The sequence below is a fragment of the Musa acuminata genome, chromosome BXJ2-8 (genome assembly GCF_036884655.1).
Source record: "Musa acuminata AAA Group cultivar baxijiao chromosome BXJ2-8, Cavendish_Baxijiao_AAA, whole genome shotgun sequence".
NCBI lineage: Eukaryota > Viridiplantae > Streptophyta > Magnoliopsida > Zingiberales > Musaceae > Musa > Musa acuminata.
In genome coordinates, this window is record NC_088345.1 from 7191999 (window position 1) to 7217290 (window position 25292).

General features: G+C 38.5%; 2 protein-coding genes across 3 annotated transcripts; both read right to left on the minus strand.

The window, feature by feature from the left end:
- Positions 1–5263: 5263 nt before the first annotated feature.
- Positions 5264–9157, minus strand: LOC103993382 (nuclear transcription factor Y subunit B-1). The gene is made up of 2 exons (XM_009413415.3): positions 7806–9157; positions 5264–5807 (listed from the first exon to the last, which is right to left on the minus strand). The coding sequence occupies exon 1, from the start codon at positions 8355–8357 to the stop codon at positions 7830–7832; it is 528 nt and encodes a 175-aa protein (XP_009411690.1). The 5' UTR covers positions 8358–9157; the 3' UTR covers positions 5264–5807; positions 7806–7829.
- A 3132-nt stretch (positions 9158–12289) lies between these two features.
- LOC103993381 (uncharacterized) lies at positions 12290–25172 on the minus strand. 2 transcript variants are annotated; one of them, XM_065120479.1, is made up of 8 exons: positions 25089–25172; positions 24198–24309; positions 18083–18163; positions 17313–17361; positions 16260–16365; positions 13972–14024; positions 13773–13835; positions 12290–12874 (listed from the first exon to the last, which is right to left on the minus strand). In XM_065120479.1, exons 2-8 carry the CDS (start codon positions 24290–24292, stop codon positions 12554–12556), a joined length of 768 nt encoding a protein of 255 aa, XP_064976551.1. In that variant the 5' UTR covers positions 24293–24309; positions 25089–25172; the 3' UTR covers positions 12290–12553. The 2 variants fall into 2 exon arrangements, with proteins under 2 accessions (XP_064976551.1, XP_018686536.2); XM_018830991.2 differs by having other exon boundaries at positions 24985–25124.
- Between the last annotated feature and the right edge of the window lie 120 nt (positions 25173–25292).

Genomic DNA, 25292 nt, shown 5'->3' on the forward strand with positions numbered 1-25292 from the left:
AGTAACACGCGGGGGCACTCACTAACTAAAAATACAAACTGCTCAAAAGGATAACATATTTTGTAGTGGGACCCACCAGATGCGTAAGCGGGGCAGGTGAGACAACAGGGTACGGAAGAAGTTGGATAATTTACAGAAACAATCCTCGAACTTTTAATATTTTGTAGAGGGATCCCACTATTTCGAAGTAATTTCTTTCTTTAATTTTTCAGCTTATATATATATATATATATATATATTTATATATAATATCGCAGTAATATTTTGATTTATGAACAATCAGTAGATATTTTGATGCGTCTATCAAATTCATGAGATACATGAAGTGCCAGCTGATAAGTCAAAGACTATATCTGCTGAAATTTTATGGACTAAGTTGGCAAATTTCTAAACAAGAAAGGGTTAATATGCAAAATTCCTAGAGGCATCATCATGCGGAAGTCAGATCTTGACTCCGCCGGCTCATCGAACGGCAGAGATTTGCTGGGGCGTGGCCTCCGTGAGCCATGTGGGAATCTATTTAAGAATATAAATAGATGCGTGGGGGGAATGGGAGAATGCATGCACTCGATGACATGACCATGATGTCGATGCCCATAAGCATTAGATAATTCCCATGGCTTATTCTTTTGTATGTGTGTGTGTGTGTGTGTGTGTTTGTGAGATGTGGAGTTGACCTCCGTGCTTTAAACAAACCTTGTGCGTGGTTTTTGGGGGAAATAAAATCGAATTTTAATTAGTAAAATTATTTTTGAAATATATTTTAGGAATGGGTGTTTTTATTTTTTGTGAAAAGGAATGCAAACGATAAATTTTTTTCATCTTTGGAATTTGGTTGAAAATGATAATAGATTAAAAAAAACCTAATTTGATTTAAATGATTCGACGTCAAGCGATTATCGACACATGTTTATTCATGTCAGCATAAACCATCATATTACGATTTTGATCGAATATTTTATCTTATGAATCAACTATCATCTTCATTTTCAATGATTTCCTAAATCCTCTATAAAAAATATTCATTCGAAAAAATTATATGCTTTCACTTTTAAATTCTTTAAATTTTTACTAATTTCAACATCAAATGAGTCTTTATTAGTACAACTCTTCACATAATCTTTGCATTAATCGAACCCCTAATATAATCTATATCATTCTGATTGAATTTGAATCCGTGACATATCAGATAATTAAAATATGAAGAAATAAAAGTAAATACTTACTAAAAGAGATAATTAAGTTTCACTTCAAGGTAATTATTATTATTATACTAGACTAATTAATGTCCCTTAACTATTCATATCGATCAAATTATAAATAAGAATAACAAAAACACTATATAGTTTGTGTTGGTGACAATATAAGAAAATTACTTTTATGTATTCATATTAGTCAAATTGAATAAGAATAACAATACAAAACAAGCATTTTACATAACAAAATTCACAACACTAATTATGTTACAACATTATAAATATTTCATATGTAATTTATAATTTGGAGGTGGATAATAGTGAGCTTTCGACACCATAGATTTCTTCGTGAATTTAGAGTAAATCGACGACCTAATTGAGCTACGAAAAAGCTTAAGCGTAATCCAAGAATTAAGTGCTGTGTACAATTTTATAAGAATAAGATGATCTTAATAAGCTATTGATTCATTAACTAGAAAAAGATAAATATTTCATATCTTACTCTAATTTCATAACATGTCAAATATTATATAGGTCATCAAGATTTCAATTATGATTCAAATTGGAATCCTATTAAACTCATTGGATCGTGAAGCCTACCACATCTCGATTGACCCAAATCAAGTACTTCTCTGTCCGAAGGAGATCCCATCAACAAAGACATAGAATAATTGGTCGTGGGGTTCCATTCGATCATATGATATTTCATATTTGGCATGCTAAGAAAAGGGTAGAATTATTGGACACAATGAAGTTGCATATTACTAAGGATGATGATGGCCAAAACACTATGGATCAATCACTTCCAATGTGATATAATAGTTAGAATGAGTACATCATCCCCTACGAATCAGATCTCATGTCTACTCTTCTGAATACTAATAATAGTCACATGATATGTCTCATTTTTTTTGTCAGGTACGGAAATAGTAGTAGAGAAAGATTGAATTTAGAGAGAGAGAGAGAGAGAGAGAGAGAGAGAGAGAGAGAGGATTTGTGATTGAGATAGAAATATGAAGATTAAAAAAAAAAAGAGTGAGGTAATTACTAACAGATGAATTTAATCATGGTGATTACTGATATATTAGAAACATCACTTTGATGACTAAACATTCTTTCCTATTAGAAACTCATAATTATTACATCTAATTAATTAACATCATATAATTATACTAAAATAATTTTATTTTTATTTTTATAGGATGATTATATAATTTTAATAGAGAAATATTCACTGTCAATCAAAAATAGGGCATATGGTTGGAATATTTCGTCTAAACCCTGAAATATTTCTTTCAACTAGATTAAGTATTAAAAGCCCACTAGATCATAGTAATTGAGACATATTATTATTTTTTCACACCTCATACTTTATTGTATTACTATCTTAAACATCAAATAAAGCACATTTGAGAATCAAATGGAATATCCAACCATCTTCAATCACTTTTGAAGACTTCTTATGAATACATATCGAAATCAAGTCAGGTCGATCCAACTATCACCCGTATCTTTCACCAACAACTATTTTATCTTATTGTCTTTTTTTTTTGTTCAACATGAAGAAACACCCTTTCAAATTTCATAGTAAATCTTAGTTAATCTTTCTCTCCCGATATTCAACATCTAACTTAACCCTAATTTAACTTGACTTGTCATTTAGTTAATCCTTTAAATTAATCATTTGCATGTGTCACTTTCAAACATGACACATTTCATTGTTTTTTTCCCCTTTTTTTTAACATAATTTATAATTTTAATTTGATATAATAAGCTTTGTTGGACCAAAGAGCCGACACTACAAAGTGGGCCAACTCCTATATGACATATATGTAATATACATATAGGCAACCAACTATTTGGTAGTTGTGAGCATATAATGTCAACTTCATCATCTCATCTTGAAGAATATAATACATTTTTATTGTACTACTGTTTGTGATGATTGATAGGGGGTCTCTAAAGTCTAAAACATGTCCATCAGCATCCCTGAAACATGAATTGTTTAAGCTGTCTAACAAAAGGAGAAAAAATGAATTTATTATTTTTCAATAGTTAATAATACTACAACATAAAAATTTACTTACTAAAGTTTGAGGAAAGGAAATCTTCAATTTAAATCTATCTATTCTCTCAGATAGTTTAGTATTTGGAGTTCATCCTTACTCAAACTCATTAATTGGTTGATGTACAAAGTCAAGATTTTGATTGATGTGACCACATAGAATAACTTACATTTAGCTTGTTTGACCCCAAAAAAATGTGATGGGGAAGAAAGAAAGAATGATAAAAAACAGAGCAGAATGTTCATATTCTCTGTAGGTATTCATTGCAATGGAGTGCTCATCATCAAGTGTTCTATCTAAAGGACAAGTACCACACAGGCCATGGCTTCAGCATATGCTCTCACTGGGTTTGGTATGTTTGGGATTGGAAGTTCTACTGCAGAAACCTGATGTAGATTGGATTGACCATCAACACAACCCCATGGTAAATACAGTATAGTGTGAGAATTTCCAGATCAAAGATAGAAAGAGAGATTATTTTATGCATATTTGACCCCAATGATATTTAGAACAGCTACTTGTGCTGTAGGCCACATTTAGGGACTTGTGGCTCCTTTGTTGTAATATCAATTCCATCTTCCAAGATTTAGAGAATTGAGGTCTTTGGTTTGCTCAACTTCTCCTTAGTTATTAGGCTTCCTTCTCCATGACTTGGGCTTCACACTGATCCAAGCTTGTTGGTATTTTGTTGGGTAGCAATTTAGCAAATAGATAGTATAAGATAAGCAAAGTTGTAGAGTCTCTCTCTCTCTCTCTCTCTCTCTCTCTCTCTCTCTCTCTCTCTCTCTATGTATGTGTGTATATTATTTATAAAAAACAACCCATTATGTTGTTATGTTCATATTAATAGGGAGTCTGGAGAAGGTTAATATATGCAATATTATCTCTATAAATAGAAAGACTATTTTCTTAGCTTGTATATTTATCTTGCAATACTAAGTTGATCATTAGAGAGTAAGATTAACCATGGCAGAACTCAATTTATATAGCTAAACAATGTTTCAGGAGCCCTATGTATTAAGTGGAAGAGTAGTCCTATGATGGATCTATTTATATGTGTTCCAACAATAGTGACCTATCCCTGCAAAAACTGAAAATTCAATTAGTAATGTCAGAAAATAATGTTGTGGCTCTCAGAACTTTGTTTCATGCATGTGGATTGTAGAGAGAATGCAAGTCTTCATTCTCAGTGCCATTCCATATGATGCAAACATGTTATATCTTCTTTCACCTCCCCATCCAGTATGTCAGAGAGAACCAACTTGATTGGGTGTCAAACATCTGCAGGAGTTTAAGGTGTTCTACTCACAACACTGGTGGCCTCCATGTTTTGAGCTTGGAGCCCCATTTAGAGAAGAACATGATGGTGATTGGGAAACCCTGAAGCTTTTCTAAGCTCAAGCATGAAACATATTTGTGTAGCCATCCCAATATAATTCTAACGGTGCTTTCTAGGCATGTTTGGGTCTTGTTGTCCTCCACTTGGGAGATATGAAGATACGATCACAATATTATAATCACAAGCCTCGATGACTGTCACAATATTTCTGGCAAATTGCAAGATCACACTTCCCTATGTAAACCAACCAATCAGTGGAACTCTACCTCAATGCATGTGTGTGGCAAACCATAAAGCTTGCTCTCTCTTACTCAAGCCAAGCCATTGCTCCAGTTGCCAAGGAAGAGCACATATAAGATGGCCTCACCTGTCAGTGACACATCTGGGGCTCTTAAATCTTGGACTCAGGAGCCATGGAGAAGTCTCAATTTAAAGAATCTTTGGGATTTCTTTAGCACACAACCTTGCAGATTCCAGTGCACTCAAGTGTCCCCCAGATTCTTGCTTTGATGTGTTGCTGAATCCAAGGTGCTGCAGTGAAGGGTGCAATCAAGTTTTCTACATGTCCACAGAAAGAACTCATGGAGGAAGCCAAAATTTTGTGTATTGGTTTTAGAACACACATATATATATCTCCAGAATCATTAGCTGCAAGAAACAAGTGTTCTGGAGGACAATGTCATGAGAAAGAGCTCATGTCATTGTTAGAGCTAATGCATATGTACTACAGAATGAACTTACAATACATGCAGATAGATGTAGGAGACTGTCTAATATGCAGATCTTGAAACACAAGGAGGCATTGGCATTATCGATTTGTCTCGAATGGTGGGTGGTGGGGATACGAACATCTACGATGGACGTCAGCAAATCCATGAGGGTTTTCTGCGATGGAGAATACCTTTTGATCATGCTGTTCCTGCTGAAATGGCCATGCAGTTCACTGTAACTGGTTCTTGGCTTGAAGCTGAAGCTGTGGTGTCGGCTCCAGTGTCAAACCCAAGCTGCAACCTTCGCTGCTTCTTGGTGCATGTGGAGGTGTGTATGCTGCAGGAGAAGAGGTTCTTTTCGTTGCTATGCACGGAGGAAGACGACATACAAAGCCAAACTAATCGAGAAAGGAGTTCAACTTTCACACTGTTGCATCATGTGTGACAAGGAGATCATGATGAGTCTTCACACCACCGAGGCTTCTGCCAATCTTATCTGCTGGCCATGGAATGTACGGTTGTACAGAAATCAGCAGCTGCTTTCTCCAGAGAGAGAGAGAGAGAGAGAGAGAGAGAGAGAAGAATAGTATGAACAATGATACTGCCTTAGCAGGTACATTAAAAGATTAAATTATGTTCATGTTCTGCTGAAATATATATTAAGACAAATGGGGTGGTCAGCCAACTAAGAACAGTGTGTCCTGCTATTTCTTGATCTATCCCTATTCCTAATGAACATGAGATCATTAGTGAGAGCTGTTCAAAATCTATTATGTAAACTGGATATTGGCAAAAGCATTACACTAACATAGAGAAAACAAGAACAATTAGATCAGAAAATAGAAGAAAATGGAAGATGGAATTGATCCAAAAAGCTTTAGCTCTCTCTCGTTTTCTTGGACCAAATGGTGTTGTTACAGATCTACAAGTGTTTGCACTCTTCATAACACATACAATTATCATCAACATCATATGTAGACAGAAGTCTCTGAAGAAAGATCTATAAGATTTCTAGAATGTGATGCTTCATGTACCATGACACTTTGTCCAAGGAAACTCATAGCTGCCTATCAATTTCTCCCTATAGGACCATAATTGAAGGATCATGCACATTCAACTTCCAATAAAATGTATCCAAATCTTCCTGCTAGTTTCTTACAGTAAACAGCTGGATCTCTCTCTCTCTCTCAAGCTAAAAAACACTTACATATTGGAATGCATTTGTAGCTTGCCAAAGGTTTATAGTGGTATCACAGGCATTCTCTCACTAAGCATTTTCATTTTTTAGTTTCAGACACAGGCATAGGATTTCATGCATTAAGAAGTTAATTATTTCTAGTAAAAGAAAAATTAGTACTACTTTGTAAATAGCATTCAGCTTGAGATATTACCAAAGTATGAGCATGCCTTGGTATTTGAATGCAGGAGGGACAACATAGTTTTGTGTAGTTGCAAAAATGAAGGTAACATTGAATGATGCATGAGAGAAAGTTCTTTCAGTTTCTCTCGACAGCTTGAGCCAAAACCACAGTGACACTTTGTCGATAAGTATCATGCCATTATCAATGTTCATATACTGATCATTATTCCCAACAAATCTGATTCTTATAAAGGAGCTCATAGATCAACACTTGCAGTCATTCTGATACTATTTCTCTATGAAACCATCCAAGTAACCTTGGCAAAGATGATGCCTATGTTCTTTCCGGGATGGAGCTTAGGGAAATAGACACCCACTCATTTTGTTGCAAGATTATGTGTGTTTGATTGCTGCTTATGCTGCAAACTGTAATTGGCAAGCCTTAGAAGATACCTAAGTTTTCGGTCTTTGCTTCACACCCTTTTTCTCAAGAAAAGAGAAGAAAATAATAGAATCAGTGACCTAAGAACAACATAGAATTTTGATCAGCAGCAGATGCTTCTGTGTTGTCGAAAGAAAAAGAACCATAAGATTCAAGAGGCAGCAGGCTAGAATGATACCATTCAGGGTGATCAAACACTACAGAGGAGACAAAAGTAAAATGAATGATAAGAAAGAACACAGTAACTAAGAAAATGAAGTTCCTAAATGCTGAAATAGTTATGTAGTTCACCAATGAAATCCTACTTTGAAATCTCAGTTCAGATCTGCAGATGGTAATCCAAAGCTTGCTAATTACAGTGGTTTGGATTCAGTGTGCTTCCATTAGATGCTTCACTTCATACAAGTCCTTTGCATAAAGATGTGTATCTTTCGAGGGTGTTGTGACAACATAGGAACCATGTGATCATTTTATGTCTTCAAGAATTGAAGTTGCCCTCTCCCTGTTTCGTGTGAGGAATCTAAGAAGACTTGGAGAGGGTTCAAGAATCAATTTGCTTGAAATGTAAAGATGTGGGTTTCGTAGTCAACACAAATCTTACAAGCAAAGCAAGAACACAGGGTTTCTGAGCTTGTACCAAACCGGTGTCATCCTTCTCTTAGCCTGGCTGTGATTCATCACCAAGTACTAACCTTGTTAGCGTTGAAGAAGGAGATCTAGAAACCCCTTGATGCAGAAGGGTTATGACTTGTTTCCATGGCGTTGAACATCAAGTGAGCACCGGGGGAGGGTTGATTCCTGCGCTGCTCGCCCACCGCGTCCTGATCTCCGGCATCAGAGCCGGTCGCTTTGTTGCTGTGACCGCCGGTGGCCGCCCTATCGCCTTCCATCTCCCGGTACTTGAGTAGGTACCTCCTCATGGGCTCGACATAGTCGTCGAAACCCAGCGTGTTGAGGGCCCAGCAGATGTCGTCGCCGTTGACGGTCTTGCGCTTCTCCTTGTGGCACTTGTCGGAGGCCTCGCCGGTGACGAAGCTGATGAACTCCGACACGCACTCCTGCATCGTCTCCTTGGCTTCCTTGGAGATCTTAGCATTTGGGGGCAGGATTTGCTTCATGATCCTCCCCACGTTGGCGATGGGCAGCAGCCGGTCCTGCTCCTTGATTCCGCCGTCCCCCGAAGCCGAGCCTGCGCAGTTATGATGCCCATCTGACTCCACGCTGCCACCCATGTTATCCGCCATGTCCACAGTGGTCAAACTTGCTGGGAACTCTCCTGTAGAATCTAAGAGTACCCCCCTTGGCACCTCCTCCTCCTCATCCTCCTCCTCCTCCTCTCAGTATTCCTATATAGGTTGAAACATACACGTACACACGTACGTATACACATACATACGTACATGGCTAGCCCTCGAGGGTGGGTGGACACAGTGAGTCGAGCAGCGCCATGGCAAGGGAGGAGACCTCAAAGATTCAGCTGTTAGGCTTCTCCTTGGTCATTTCAGATTCCGGATGCATGTATTGTGGGGAGGACACATGAAGGAGCCTCTCACGTGCCGTGGCCGAAGCGCACATTATTGGTGTCCTCGCTCTGCAGGAGCATGGTGGATGTGCAGCCAATGATTCTACCCTTCCCACTGAGCATTATGATGCAAGGCCCAGGTTGGTCCCCTACCTTTCTCTCTTCCTCTCATCTTTGATTCACTCAAAGCTTCGATGCCTGTAGTTCCATCACGTGTGCATGTGCTGCTGTGAGAGCTCAGACTCCCTGATGACCATGGAGCTCTGCGGTGAACTCATGGTTGAAAAGAGGCGGAGGTCAAAGTAGGGGGCAGGAGGGAGGTGTTGATCGAGTTGTCTGATGCACCAAAAGCATGGAAAATGAGGCAGCCATAGCTGGCCACTACTGAGACATGCCAACCAGTTTCCGGTTCGACACTTTAAAGTGGAAAGGATAGCGAGGGGTGTTGGGGAAGAAGGTTAGGCTTGAGGAAAGGCTGGAACGAAACGAAGGTTCTTCCAAGAATGAGTGTGGAGACCACGAAAACAACTAGGGATCAAGAGAGAGAGTCAAACCACCCACAGCTGTGTGGGGTTAGATAGAGAGAGTGCGCGAGAGAGAGAGAGAGTCAAACCACCCACAGATTGTGGTTGCCATCTTGTACGTTGAGTGGTAGGTTAATGTCTCTCTCATGGATACTTGTGTGTGTGTGAATTCTTGGGCATGAAAGCGACCAGATTTGCATGAATATTTCATGTGTCACATATATCTTGGAGAAGATGTCAAGAATAATTATTTTAGGGTAAAGTGATTAACATTATAACCATTTTCATTTGCCATCAGTCACAACACTAAAGATTTAATGTTTTAGGTATATATATATATATATATATATATATATATATATATATATATATATATATATATATATATATATATATATATACATATATATATATACATATATATATATATATATATATATACATACATATATATATATATATACATACATATATATATATATACATACATACATACATACATATACATACATACATACATATATACATATATACATGTATATATATATATATATGAGGATTGGTAATCATCATGATTGGTAATAATTTCTTATCCCATACAAGTTTACTGTTGTAGATATGTAATCATCATGATCTCTCTAGAAAGTTTGTGATTCTGACCTGAAAACAAGAGAAATTATACTATTTATATCATCAAGCTACTTATTTTATCTGCCCCTCTATAATCTGAATTTATCATGCTTTTGAAACATTCTGACTCTCTTGAACAATAAAAAATCATTATCTTATAATAATTATAATTTTCTTGCTATTTAGCTATTTTTATTAATATCCAATTGCTGTGTAATTACATGCAAAAAGATATGTATGTAAGGCATTTATTAGAGGCTAAGTGGCATCTTTGGGTAAACAGTTCATTTTGGTCAAGGAAAAAAAGAATCATATATAAAAGAAACAAGTAGGACTTTGGCAGACTTAATCTTCTAACACTATATGATTATAAAATCTATCCTCTACAAAAGCACTCATTGACATATCTCATCATTCATATATTTATATCCACACCACATCTTCTTCATGCTTGCAGTTGTCACTCTTTGATCAATAGTTTAATGACTGCACTACCAATTTTCCTGTCCACACACTTTAATCTACACCAGTAATCTTATCTCCCATACACCAGAATTGCATACATATAACTATATTTATGTATTATAGTGTCTATTTTAGAGAAAAATCTCATCAAAAGATAGGCACAAAGTTTCAATTCTTTAAATGCTCAACATGAAATATTATCTATCCAGAAAATAGTTCAGTAGGTGTTCTTCTTCTTGCCATCAGATTTCCAAAGTTAATATCAATCTAAATTCTATATGAATAATCCTTCACAAGTTCTTTCTCCCTCATCATTCCAAAAATGTTCCTTTATCAAGCTTTGTATTTATGAGAGACAGACCTATAAACTGTACCTAATAATCTATATATATATATATATATATTCTGCAGAATGAGAACAACAATGACTATACAGTAAAAAAGGCACAAACTTTATTCTGGAGATATATGGATGACATATGATTTAAACATATGGATCTCATAATTTTCTCTGTCCAATATGCCAGAATCCACTTTGAAGCATAAGGTTGAGAGGAAATCCATTAATATACACTGCTGTCCCTTTCAGTAGCTTACAGATCTCCAATCAGCTTCCTGCGATGCCAGCATCTTTAATGCTATGGGTGGGGTTCGACAATGCCTTTCTGACATGCTCTTGACTCTAGCTATTCTCCACTACGGAGATATGGACATGGTCACTAATCACACTCACATAATTAATTGTAATCCTCGGCCGCCGTGCCGGCATTTCCGGCAAACTGCAAGGTGACACTTGCCTGGAACTCATCAGTCCACACGCATGGCAATCCTCGGTCAAGCAGAGGATTGAAGCAGTTCTCCAAGGAAGGGCATGCATACATACACCTCTTGATGATCCGTTGAGCTTGGTTGCTGCACTGGTGAACTTGAGACATGGGAGGACTAGAAAACCATGGATGAGTCCTAGGAATTGGAGTCTTTTGAGGACATGTAGGGTCTCTTTGAAGCCATTTATTGAAGGATTCTAGTGGCCCAGAGATTCCTCATATGATCTAGAAACTGAATCCAGTCTTCACAGGCAAGACTGTGGGACTCAGTGGATGGTGGAAGAGCCAAGGTTTTTGTGGCAGGCATTATTATGTGGAGCTCGACAGGAGCTTGTCTTTGGTGAAGAGGAAGTTTCAATCCAAGTTGGATACTGTTTGTGCATGCTTGAATTGTAGTATGCTGCACTTTTTGTGGTGAAGCCACTTTTTCCAAGTGCCCATTTGGACCTCCTTTGCTTTTGTTAAAGTTGATAGCTGCTTTAATTGTTAGTGGATAAAGGGGGGCTTCTTGCAACCACACTGTGTGCCTTTCTTGGAGCTTGGTCCTTTTTTTTTTGGACTGGTGGATGATTCAAGCTCAGTACACTAAGGTGTCCTTTTTTGCCTCCCATGTATGCCTGAGGGGAAGAAAGAAAAAGAAACCACTATTCCATGGAAATGAACAAAAACTATTTGTTGATATTAACCAAAGATTGAATTTTTTTTCTTTTTTATTCTAGTCAATCACAATTTCCAAATTGTATGATCTTTTGGTGGAAGTGTCAAGAGGTTGATGAGGTTGGGTTGACACTTGACTAGAAATGAAATGCTCTGATCCAATTAGTCTCACACACACACACACACACACACACACACACCCTAGAAGAAATGCTCATATATATTTTTAGCCAAATTGAATTCTAACGAGCACCAACTTGTAAAGCATCGGCGGCAGTTACCAAGATATATTTGCTAGTAAAGTGTTTCCACCTTCCACAGATGTGAATCTCAACACTTTTATCATGAATGAGTAATTACTACCAAAAGCTATTTCCTTCCTTTTTCACAAACTCAAATTTCATACAAGATATCATCACAGCTACATGAGGCATACATTGAGACATTATAAACGTGTAACATTTATTTGGGCGACTTGGATGCCGATAACTTGACATGTTTTCACTGAGGTCAACTGGCTACTCTTTGTCCACAACCACATACTCGGGATAGGTTAAATGATAGTGAATTGCACAGATTTGTCCAGTCACCATTAGTAGAAAGGTAGGTAACAAATGAGCCCATCATCACCATGCACACAGAAAGAGTAGCATAACTGAGGAATCCAAAAGCAGCAAGCAAGATTTGAAACGATCTAGATATCTGATATCTACCCCTTAGTGGGGCCACATGAAACCAATACCACATCCAGTGTTTGAACATCTTTCAAACTTCTTCCTGTACCTACTGTCATGCAACCAAACCCAGTAGTCGCTTCAACCTTGAGTTGAAGGGGTTAGCTGTTCGCTGGTGGCACAAGCTTCACTGGAGGTATTGGAATCAGATCCTGTTTCAGGTTTACAGGGCGGTGTTTCACTGGCCTTTTCTTCTTGCATCTCTGTATCAGCAGTATCAGTAGATTCAGAAGCCTCGGCATCAGTCATTTCTTCATCACCATCACCTACAGGAGTTTCAACTCCATTTGGAACAGGATTTTCTTTGGTAATCTCATTTTCCCTACCAGGTTTGTGTTTCTGCCCCAGTTCTCCGGGATAAGGTTCAGTGCACATAGTTAAGGTAGAAGTCACCAACAAATTCTGACAAGGAAAAGAGGAATTGAATGTAAAAATTTTATATCCCATGAACCTGAAATCTAAACAATGAATGTAGTTTATAAAAAATTATTACAAAAAAATATCCACGTAATGTTAGTTCTCAATCAACTGACTTACCAGGAGATCATGATAATTGCATGTCCACAAAATATTTTAAAATTTCAGTAAACATATCAATTGTTTGCACAAGATTAGGTTAATCGTTTAGGATTAGAAAGGCCTCGGAAGATTTTAGTAGAAAATTAAGATTGATACTTATAGGTTCTTAATTCAGTTAGAGATGTAGCCTTCTACCAAACTCAATAGCAGGATAAAAAATAACAAGTAGCTGACTCCAAATAGTTCAGACATTACAGCTACTTGTTGTTATTCATGTATTATATAAAGAATAAAAAAACAACAGACTACTATTTGATGAAGATGTTGCTAAGTTTCAATTACTCAAAGGGTCACCGTGGGCACTTAGGCACCCTCCCATGTTGTCAAGGCATAAAAAATCCTCTGATATCTTCGATCAGCCATCCCTAAGCTAAAGTTGATGTCTCCTATTGAAGATGTCCACCAGTGAAACTTTCTATTTCACTTTTTTTATGTCAAGATTGATTACAATTGTCTGCAGAGAATATTTATAAGCAGTTCTGAATCAGCTTCCACTGATCTCAATTCAGATGGGGTGATCAGGATTGGGATCGACTGATTTTTCAAACCAAATTAAGATGGGATTGACATACTTCGACATATAACCAAAATAATACAATCAATAACTCACAAGAATATGTATCTTTAAAGTCACAATATTGGCTAGCATGTATCTCCTAATGACATCTGCCAGATCTAATGTCTCACAGCCACACACACACACAAGAAAATGTCTACTGACCTTCTCTAAGGCTAGCGCAAGCTTTGAGAGATTTGAATATGTGCTCTTTGGTGACAGGAGTATCTGTCAAAAGCAAAATTCCACAGCATAAGCTCACAGACAGTGCAATGCCAGAGTTCACTTGATGGGAAAAGACGACATGCCAAGAAAGCAATCTGATATACTTCAAGAAGCATAAGGTGGTTAAAAGACTAATCACCTCACAGAGCCTTTGCAGTGTAAAAGGAGGACCTTCAGTAAAACTAAGAAGTGCTGCAAATAAATATATATAAAGGGATCAACATAACGAGTTAATAATATAAGAGACCAATGAAGATCACCACATTAAACATGTGTTCCCATATATCAAGACTATTGCAAGGCAAAGAAAACCATGCGTGACTATACCAGAAAGTTGATAAAGACATCACAATATCTCATTTTGCTGTATTTGTATTAATCTATTTGCACTATAATTTTATTTTCTATTTCATTTTTTATATTAACTATGTTTATCATACTAATAAATCACAAGAATAATCAACTTAAAGGACGTTTAAAAATGGACACAAATTCTTGCTTTGTGTATAAATCTCAGGAAGGTAACTAGATTAAATTGACTCAAGGGATCACAAATATATAGGAGAAAAAAATATATCTATGCAGCGAAAGGTAAACAACAGCAGCCAAACAATGAACCATGCTTATTGCAACTTAAACCAGCCAGTTATTAGTATGATAGCTTTAATTTTAGCTATAAGCTAATAGTTTAAATTTTGAATTAATAAAATCCTTAAGCTCTGCTTAGCATAATCCCTTGTATTGATAGGCAATAGAACTTTATAGGTACATATGTTAGCTTGTTTTTAAATGAAACATGCAAAAAGAACTACTGATAAAAGGACTACCTGGCACTTTCATAGTAGATTTGCATCAAAGTTCTATGTAAAATCCATACTTCCCCGGAAATTCTACAAATGCTTCAGTCGAAATGTAAAAAATATTGAATAAATATATTGAAATATTGAATTTATGCACATATGCCAAACCCCTCTAAAACCTAAAAGCTAAAAGGAATATCCATTGTTCCAGCTAGGTTAAGAACAACCTGATTATGAATAACGGTAAATCTAACAGAAGATGATGTAGTGTTAGTTGGAAGAAAGGCTTCTGATGGCATAACCAATTATCAGGAGCATATATGAAAGGTTCACAACACCCAGTTGGAAGAACGAGCCTAAATGGTGAAAAGCCATGCATCCAGGTCACTTTCAAAGCATATTTTGGTCATTAAATTCACAAATGATAGCTAAGTTCAGAGGCATTTCTGGGTTTTGGTGGGATTCTATGTAAATTCAAAATTACTAAGCTATTAAAAGTTCAACAGAAAAACAAGAAATAGGAAAGAAATTTGTCAAGTTTGAAACAAGAAGCTACAGAGGACAATTAACAACAGCAACCAGTATTATGTTTATGAAGTTTAACAGATCCTTTAGCATAGTTAAACGCATTTCTTAAAATCTATAACATGTCACTGGTTATGAAAAATAAGATTTTGATTTCTGTTGGCAGATTCCATAATGAAATCAGATAATTTATGCATTCCCATCATCATATAGCAAACTTGAAAGCGTTTTACAAAATGGAAGTAAAATTTCACCAAATTATGCAATAAAAGAATAAAAACCTAAGAAGCATAAAATTTTAATAACCAGACATCAAAGAAAATACAATTAGACAAAGAAATTAGAAAAAAAATTTAAGTAGCTTAAAAGTGAATATACTTCCTCCCACAGTTAAATTTATATTCTCTAAACTGGAGGCTCAAAACTTGAAGTTTAACAGATCCTTTAGCATAGTTAAACGCATTTCTTAAAATCTATAACATGTCACTGGTTATGAAAAATAAGATTTTGATTTCTGTTGGCAGATTCCATAATGAAATCAGATAATTTATGCATTCCCATCATCATATAGCAAACTTGAAAGCGTTTTACAAAATGGAAGTAAAATTTCACCAAATTATGCAATAAAAGAATAAAAACCTAAGAAGCATAAAATTTTAATAACCAGACATCAAAGAAAATACAATTAGACAAAGAAATTAGAAAAAAAATTTAAGTAGCTTAAAAGTGAATATACTTCCTCCCACAGTTAAATTTATATTCTCTAAACTGGAGGCTCAAAACTTGAGCTTCAAATTGCCAGAAAAGGAAAAAGGAACATGCTTGCCATAAACACTACAGCAAGGTCACATAATAGAAATAATGTGTCATCAACTAAAATAATGTGAAACCACAAAAGAATCACAAAAAAATAATCAAACAGATTTATACGACCAGCTCTAAAAACTAAAACATAAAATAGAATATGGCATTACAATACTAGCATAAAAAATGTAGATTGTCAGTAAAAGCACTGAACTGAGCAAATATTAAACAAGAAAATAATGATGAGTTTTGACATAGAATTAATCAACACTTAAATTGATTCATTTTTGTGAAATACCTTCATCCAGACGTTTCACTAACTCAGTATATGTTTCGCCTACCAAAGAACTCTTCTGCAGCCCATCACCACTGGCCATTTGGGCTTCAGGATATTCTGCCAACACCTTCAGATATTTTATTCCAAACACGAATTAGTATTTACAGTTTGTTATTTCAAAGTGTATCAAGATCACATATAGCACACTATAATATTGTCAGAATCAAGATCGGATAAGAATCAATTACAATTAGGAGGATTGGATTGTCAATGGATCATGAATTGTAAGAGTTCTCTAGATTTTTCACAATATCTATGCCGTGTAGATAATATATAAATATAGGAATAAAGAATATCCTTCTTTTCTCAAGGATGTCAAAATCTTTATTTTTTCCACAGGTGAAGGGTACAGTGACGAGTTAACTGAAGGGCTGAGATTAAGATGTCTGATCTTTTTATAATTAAGACAAAATTAAATAGAAAAGAAGAGACTAACCTTATCGGTTCCATGAAGGAAACAGAGCATCGTGTGGTTCACAATTGATCTGTTTCCTTCATAAAAGAGAAGATGGGTGATCTAATTTTAATGAGTAGGCCCCTCTTTTAGATGAATCCAATGGCTGAGTTTAGATTTAAGGGAAAAAGAAACGTGGGCCACTTATTTTAAGTTCAATCCTGTGCTGGTAATAGAAGAAAATTGTGGGCCACTTCAAGCTCAATCTTGTACTAGTATTCATATAAAAGATGGGTTGGGCAAGTTACCACTGCCTTATTTTAAGTTTTTATCTAACAAGCAGCCTGCCATAAACTAGTTTCCACCTTATTTATTCTGCTTAAGCAATCAAATCAGGTACCAAGGTTCACGATCCAAGATGCACAACTTGAGAAAGAATTGTTTTACATTTTCATATATTGATCAAGATGAAAGTTCCAGTTCAAAAAGTCTCATTTTGATCTGGACTGTATCATCCAGATTGTAACAACCAATCCTAATAGCAATGCAATTGACTACCAAAATTATCTATGCATATCATATAAACTAAAGTGAAAATTTTTTGCATACCTCAACCATACCTGCTTCATCCAAAATGATAGCAAGCTTTTCAACATGTCCCAGTCGCGCCTGCAATGCAATCAAAGAAAACAACTAGTTGGCTATCAAATTTATGTGAAAAATGACCATTTAAAGGGTAAGTAAGTATAGCTGAGTCCTTTTTCATGCATACATCAAAAGCCTAAACATAATTTAAAACCAGCATAACACAATATTTTTGCTTAAGAGTAAACCTAATTAACAAAAGCATTGATTTCAAAGATTAAAAAAAGAAAAGAGTAGTAGATTACTTCAGTTTTTTATCCTCTCTCGATTTAGAAAAGCTGCAAGAGAGAAAGAAAAGCTACATAGTCCAAAAAAAAAACCACAATGAGCTAGGGAAGTTTTAGGTTAGTGCAAACTACGCAAAAGATCAACAAAAAGAAAAGGGGCTGTGAAACTGAGAAATGTAAATACCACATGCATGAGTAACAAATCTTTGCCAGTATGAATATTGAGTTGGGTCTCACTTAGAAGGCTGGGCTTTCTTTATCAAGCTGTCCATATATAAAAATGCTAAGAGCAGGTGTTTAACCCAATAACTTAACAAAGATGTGAACCCAGAATCAGATACTGCTGCACCCTAGAAGAAAATTGAAGTTTTCTGAGCATCCAATAAACAGAACACAATGTTGGTTTTCGTGTATTGTGATTCTTAGCTGGCCAAAAAAAAGGCAGCACATATTACACGCACATATTATAGTAATTAGCATAGAATTTCATGACTAAAATTAGAATGAAAACCACCTACCAGAACTTTCCAGATGCCGCCATGACCTCCATTATATTTCTAATTTCTTCAATACTGACATCATATTTTCCCTCTGCCTGCCTACAATTATGTCCAAAATTCAATAAGAATACAGAAGGGGGGGAAGTAAAGTAGCAATAAAATCATCCACTTATGGTTAAAAAGGATATGCAAAATATATGTTAAAGAAAGAGAGAAGATCTCCTAGCGACTGCTGGGTATGGCAGTTCAAATAATTGCATTAGGTGAATTTATTTAATAAAACATATATCCAAAGATATTTGACGAGGCTGACCAATTAAAGTTACTTCTTCAGAATAGATTACCAGAGAAGAGGACAGTGACAATGACAAATAATAATCATGTAGAACTACCATAATACTGGAGTTTAATTATCACAGTTCATAGTAGCTTGTCTTCTAACATACGAGTGCAAAATGTTGCACTAAACTGTCACGGACAAACTTCTAAACAAGATGTTTGATGTAATGCTCATGTATGTCCGTGTCTCTTAGTATGTTCATGCCTTGTACAGCATGTAGAGGGGCGGCCGAAGGCTTAATAGTCCCATTTTAATTGGGTTGGTGGCCTCTTTAGGCTTGTAAATAAAGGTTGTGTCATGTGGACACGTGCGAGAGATTTTCGATCTGTAATGGACCATTTTACCCTTTGTTGTGCCACTGTTCAGAGCTTGTAAAATCTGTTTGTAATTTGCATTGTCTATGAAGTGTTTTTTTCGGAGATGTTTGCTTGTGGATCCCGATTGAGGCGTTTTCTCTAACCCGTTCTCTCTTTTGTGGGTCCTAAGGGACATGGGAGGCTTCAGGGAGGCTGACCTTTGCGGACGGACACGCAAGGGTGCCGCACGACTTAGGCAAAACCAGCTAAGTCCGTGACAGATGGTATCAGAGCGGGACAAGCACTCATAGAAACACTTAGCATGCAAACGTGGGGGACCTAGCGGGGCTGCGTTGAGGGCAGTCAGCACACGCGCGACCGTTTGGGGGAAAACGGGCATCGAGATGTAGGGAAAAGGAGTCGCTCGGAGGAACGGGCATATGACATTGGCATTCAGAGGAATGGCCAACCCTTCGCGCAAGAGGCACCACGAGAACAGACAAGCTTGGAAGAATGTGGAGCGCACAAAGGTTGGGATGGCTGAGTTTGAGTTGCGGCTCAACGTTGACAATTATACTTGATGGTGCTCAAGCCAAGCGAGGCGCTTGGTAAAGGATGACACCATGCAAGGTGGAATGAGTTGCTCAACGACCAAAAGAGTTATGCAAAGCTCACAGAGGTGAGGGGAATTGCTAGCTCGAAGAATTTGGTACTCATGCATGGGCTTGTATGCGGACGATGGAATGTTCGTGGCCATCCCAAGGCGACCGAAACTCGGTGCCATGGAGCATTGAAACTTTCTCTTCGGCATGTGAAGGATACGTCCGTAGGAGGCTGAAGTGTGCAATGAGTTCAGCATGTTGCTAGGCCTTGAGGGGTGCAATGGGGACTGTATTGACGGAGAGTCGCAATCTAGCAAGTGCGTTTGCAGGAGGCAGAACAATGCACAGTTTGTTCAACAGATCGGAGTAGTCCAAGGGGATGGTGGTCTCCGAAACGAAGAGAGATGTTGCTCCAACGGGATAGTTATCCAGGAGGGATAAGTCCCGGCTCTCCAGAGGGAGAATCATGTGAGACGGACCTCACATGTTGAGGAGGAGTACCTCAACAAACAACAACTCCACGAAGCTCGATGGACTGAGCAAGCGGCAAGGAGTCGTCGCATGATCTCGCTTGAGAGAATGCATTGGTGGATGCATTGTGAGATCAAGTGGGGGAGCGACCCAAAGCAACTTAAATGAAGGCACACTTGGAGTCGATATGGAGATCGAACTCAAGGGAGGGCTGACCCGTGGAATGGTGGGCGCGAGGGCCACCATCGACTCAATGCAAAAACGAGGAGCGGAGCAACTTGGGTGTAACTTGGCGAAACACTCAAGCCGCATGAAAGGAGCCAGCATAGAAGTTGGAACGTGGAGCAGAGGCACAGTGCTTTCCTTAGACAGAGGTCAAGGACATGAACTCTTGCAGAGGCAAGAGTAGGATCATGTTGTTACATGGGTCCTTCATTCTGACAGAGCGGACTCATCTTGCATGGTGCCAAAGACGAAGGGAGCTTCGGGGCACATACACCTTATCTCGGAGAAGTATTTGATGGAGGAACTAAGGCGACTCAATTTACGGAGGCGAAGTTGGGTACAGAAGGCCTTAGCACGGGGCAAGAGGACGCAGAGGCGGGTACTCTTGAAGAATATGCCACAGTGTTGCCATTCGAGTTGCTATGAAGGAAGCAGTGCGCAGCGGAGATTGTGCTGGTAGGGGCAGAGGCCTAGGATCCAGACAATGGTGCATAAATTACAGTGAAGTCGGTGGACTTCGGGAGCTACTAGGCGACGGACTGTCCTAGAGCGGTGCTTCATCTAGGTGTGACCCAAGAGTGGGTGGATGAAGGTCGATTGCCAAAGGAGCGGACAAAATCGAAGGTGGAAGAGACCCTGCGATGTATTGGCAGAGGCCACACATGGAGGGTTCACAATTCGAGTTTATTCCACAAGGATCAGAATGCAATGGAGATGTCATCAGAAGGCGACATGGTGCAGCGGATCGTGGTGGAACAGTTCGTGGCAATGCGACACACACGACTGAGGCCCGTGAGGGACTAGATCATATGGAGGTATGATCGGGAGCTACTGGAAGCTCCACTTCGATGAACAACACGACGGCAAGAAGGGCTATGGATTCAAGGAGTGAAGGCCATGGTACCGCAGAGGCGGGTCTTCCGGGCGTACATCGAATTTTGCATCGGATGAAAACCTTGGTCATCAGCATATGGGGGTTGTATTCCACCAAGGGAAAAGTTCGAATGCAAGTACCAGTGAGTTCCATGGGAGGGACTTGATCATGCAGAGGTATGATCGAAGCAGCTGGAGAGTTGGACTGCTCCAGAGCTCATATTCGCTTAAGGGAGCCTGGCAAGTCAGAGGACAAGGCCGAGTAAGCGAACGTTGCTACCAAGGAAGCTAAGGAAAACAGAATCGGTGCAAACCCTACAACGTGATGGCAGAGGCCATGCATGGGAGTTGCAGTCTGTCTTTCCATCGACCAAATGGACTACTTAGAGAACACAGAGGTGTTGAAGCAGGGGGTCGAAAGGGGCGAGGAAGCGACGACGAGTCCAGAGGGACTTAGCTACCCAAAATCAAGCATCAGTTAGAATGGAGGTGGACTCAGAGGAGTGCCACAGAGACATATCTACTGATCGTGAAGAAAATGGATGCAGATGCGAGGCGACGGATAGTAGGGCCATGGGCATGGTAGCGCCATGGTACCGCAGAGGCGGGACTTCCGTGAAAGTCATTGATCCCTTGCTCTCATGGAGGGAGAGCGCTTGGTCGTGAAAGGGGCCGAGGAGGTGGAGAATGCAGAGGCAATCTCCAAGTACCAAGGCTGAAGGGCAGAGGCCGAAGAACTTCGTAAGACCGGTGTCAATGTGCTTCTCATCAAGATTGCCGAAAGTGAAGGACTTCGGGTCATGCAAGAGTGCATAACCAAGGAACGAAGCAGGCAGTACGCGGTGTTGTACCTTTGCTACTCAGTGGAGTAGGCGGCAAGGTTGATGAAGAAGACGGTACAATCCCAGAGGCGACCAAACCTATAAGAGAACTACTCCAAGTTGGGGTGAAAACTTCCTGCATTCTAGAAGTTCGATGGCATTGAGAAGGTGAATCACAGTAGCTAACTCAATGCAAGGAGTGCAAACACTTCAAGTGCTTCAGAAGTGTGAGCAAAGAGCAGGCGAAGGCCAGTAACCAACTCGATGCATGAAGTACAACCTCGAGGAGGCGGGCGAAGTCAAGTAACCTTTGCCTTCTCAACTCTTAAGAGAATGGGCGAAACCAAGTACCCTAATTCTCTTATCTATCCAGCAGATGAGCTCTGCATATGTTCAAAGACCCTTCGAAGATAATGGAAGACAATAGTTGTCAAATCCTCACCAACGGTGATCAGTGCTACTGAGAGTAGATTGTCCGCCTCATTTCCCAACGAAATGCCAATCGAAAGCGGAAGTGATGCGAACCTACTTGGATGTGACAACTAAGTGAAGGAAGAGTCAATGAGCAAATTTTGTGGAGGAATGACCCAAAACTTCAGAAGTTTGCGAGACGATGCTCGTTAAAGCTCCAACAAGCATCCACCCAGTTCAAGCAACATGAGGAATTTGAGAGACTGGCGCAGTAAGGATGGTCTTTTCCTTCATCTGGGGGATCCGCAGGAATCAACAATGATCAACACAACTCAGCCAACCCCACACCAGAGTCAGAGTCATTGGTGAGTTGCAGCAGCATGGCGGATCAAAGGTTCGACTACTCAAAAAAAAAAAACAACAGCGGAGAGCAACTGGGAGCCAAGAGGCGCATTGTAGCTGGAGCAAAAGATTGAAGACTCAGCAAAGGCGAGGAGTTGCAGTGTCGACAAAGGCTTCAACGAGGACGTCGAAGGAATAAGTGGGGGAGAATGTCACAGACAAACTTCTAAACAAGATGTTTGATGTAATGCTCATGTATGTCCGTGTCTCTTAGTATGTTCATGCCTTGTACAGCATGTAGAGGGGCGGCCGAAGGCTTAATAGTCCCATTTTAATTGGGTTGGTGGCCTCTTTAGACTTGTAAATAAAGGTTGTGTCATGTGAACACGTGCGAGAGATTTTCGGTCTGTAATGGACCATTTTACCCTTTGTTGTGCCACTGTTCAGAGCTTGTAAAGTCTGTTTGTAATTTGCATTGTCTATGAAGTGTTTTTTTCGGAGATGTTTGCTTGTGGATCCCGATTGAGACGTTTTCTCTAACCCGTTCTCTCTTTTGTGGGTCCTAAGGGACATGGGAGGCTTCGGGGAGGCTGACCTTTGCGGACGGACACGCAAGGGTGCCGCACGACTTAGGCAAAACCAGCTAAGTCCGTGACAAAACATTGAAATCCAAACTGACGTCCATAAAGAACTCCATTCTTTGAGGTCAGTTAGCTTAAAATGTCACCAGATTTCATAATCATTTATGCTTGCAACAACTAAAAAAATAAAGTGGACAAAAACATCTATCCATATTCAACCTTATAACATGGTTAAACTGGAATAACAAATTTTTTCTACTTTATCCATGTCAAAGTAGACGTACAAAAACTCACAACAAAGATTAACGTCCAACATGATTTAATAGTACAAATCAAAGAGCTCAAAAGTCAAACTGTAAAAGCAGTACATTTATATGCAAAAATACGAAAGGATATCCATTCATTACCAAGTCAAACCAGGTATAAATTGATTGCTCTTGTCTAAATATACTTATTTATTGATATTACATCGTGTTTTCAAATTTACTTATTAATTGATATTACATTGTGTCAATTAGGAATACAATCCAAGAATTATCTTGATATACTGATATGAAGGTATGAATTTACTTTCATCAACACATGCAAAGATGAAAAACTGATGCTAGGTTCTCATATGCATTTAATTAGAGAAATCTAAAGTACTCTTTTACTATTACTTTCACCAGATGTGTTAAATGGCAAGCAAATAGCACTACAGTCTCATAAGTTCAAGAAAATTTTCTTAAACTAATCCACAGGTTATAGTACTTAATGAAGCTAGAAGAATCCAATGGAGCAAGTCAGTGGTGCATACCCTGTCTCCATCTCCTTTCCCTATTCATTAGTCTTTTTCTGTTTAACTTACACAGTGGACTAATAACTAAAATAACCATAGCTGGCATCAGAAATCGTGACAAAAATACAGTGGAGAGAAAAAAAGGCATGTAGTGATGTCCAACCCCATCTAAGTCCAAAGTTCCAAACTACTGTGTGGTCTAGGACTGCTCGGAGAAGAATCAGTTCAGCTTGGGGAAACTTACCTAGAACTTGAAGGACTCCTACATGGACTTAAAAACGAATACACAAGCTGAGTAGCTAAAAAAGAATAGGTCGGCCCAATCATTCTTGGAATAGAAGTGGAAAACGATATATATAACCAACTTCTAGTCAGAAAATCTGTAGCACTTACTCAGACTTTGCATCCGGTCCAACCTTTTCTGTCAGATGATCCACATCGGAAGAACATGTTGCCGACTGTGAATTGTCTGAATTTGTGACCTCCATTCCAGAACTAGTTGTGCCTATGGAAAAGAAATATTGTAAGAACTATAACTAAATAACTAAAAAAATACTTGTAAAATCAATAACAAAAGACTATTGACAACGAAACAATCACTTAGAAATGATCAGTTACTTCGGACACAACTGTAAATGCAGTATGAGGTGAGCTTTTATATGCAAGTATCTAAGGAAAAATGAGCCAAAAGGAAGTTTATACAGCCAGAAAGATACATACAGAAAACCAAAAAGCTTGGAGAAGTAATCCACTAGTTGTAATCTAAAATAAGAAGAATTTCGATAATATATTCAGACACGAAGCACGTGTTCTTCCAAACTCACTCAGTAGCATGTCAAAATTAGCAAACTAAGCACTCATATGAAAAATTTGCAATCAACGACTTCCTGGAAAAGAGGGAAAATAAACCAGTAACCCCAAAGACTTTCTTTATGTCAAAGATCAACTCCAGCAGACCAAAAATACTTATATCTACACTCCAATGTACAAATTCCAGTAACAAGAATCTATCTATCTTACCACCGTCAAACAATACACATCTCATTTAAAGGGAAAAGAATATTCGTCGAACAATAAGACATTAAAGAAGAAAGAACACGAAGCATATATGTCAAAACTTAGCAAACGAAACAAGAAATCCACTAAAATGCCACGATAGGAACGAATCCAGCTACACGACCTGCTAAAAGAATCCGAAACGAAGAAGACAACTGACTCAAGGATCGAAAGATTAGGGCTTCTGTGTGATGGCAGGAGGAATCGAGACTCGAGGATGGAACTCACCTTGATGGATTAGATATCTAAATGGAACCCTAAAACCCAAGACGAGGCCCAAAGGAGGAGATAGTCATCGACCGCCCTTGTTTTGTAATGAGAGGTAAACCGGGTTCGGGACCGGTCCAATGGTCCAACGACATTAAATTTTTCTACCACTTATTACTACCCACTGACCAACACGCCGTTCTATAGGCTGCATGACGTGGGCCC

Excerpts from the sequence above, each read along its gene's own strand:
- LOC103993381 (XM_065120479.1), bottom strand. The coding sequence starts at position 24,292 with ATGGAGGTCACAAATTCAGACAATTCACAGTCGGCAACATGTTCTTCC. Across the intron at positions 16,366-17,312 it reads TATCATTTTGGATGAAGCAG|GTGTTGGCAGAATATCCTGA; the intron begins GTATGGTTGAGG and ends AAATATCTGAAG. Across the intron at positions 14,025-16,259 it reads AGTGAAACGTCTGGATGAAG|CACTTCTTAGTTTTACTGAA; the intron begins GTATTTCACAAA and ends ATTTATTTGCAG.
- LOC103993382 (XM_009413415.3), bottom strand. The coding sequence starts at position 8,357 with ATGGCGGATAACATGGGTGGCAGCGTGGAGTCAGATGGGCATCATAAC.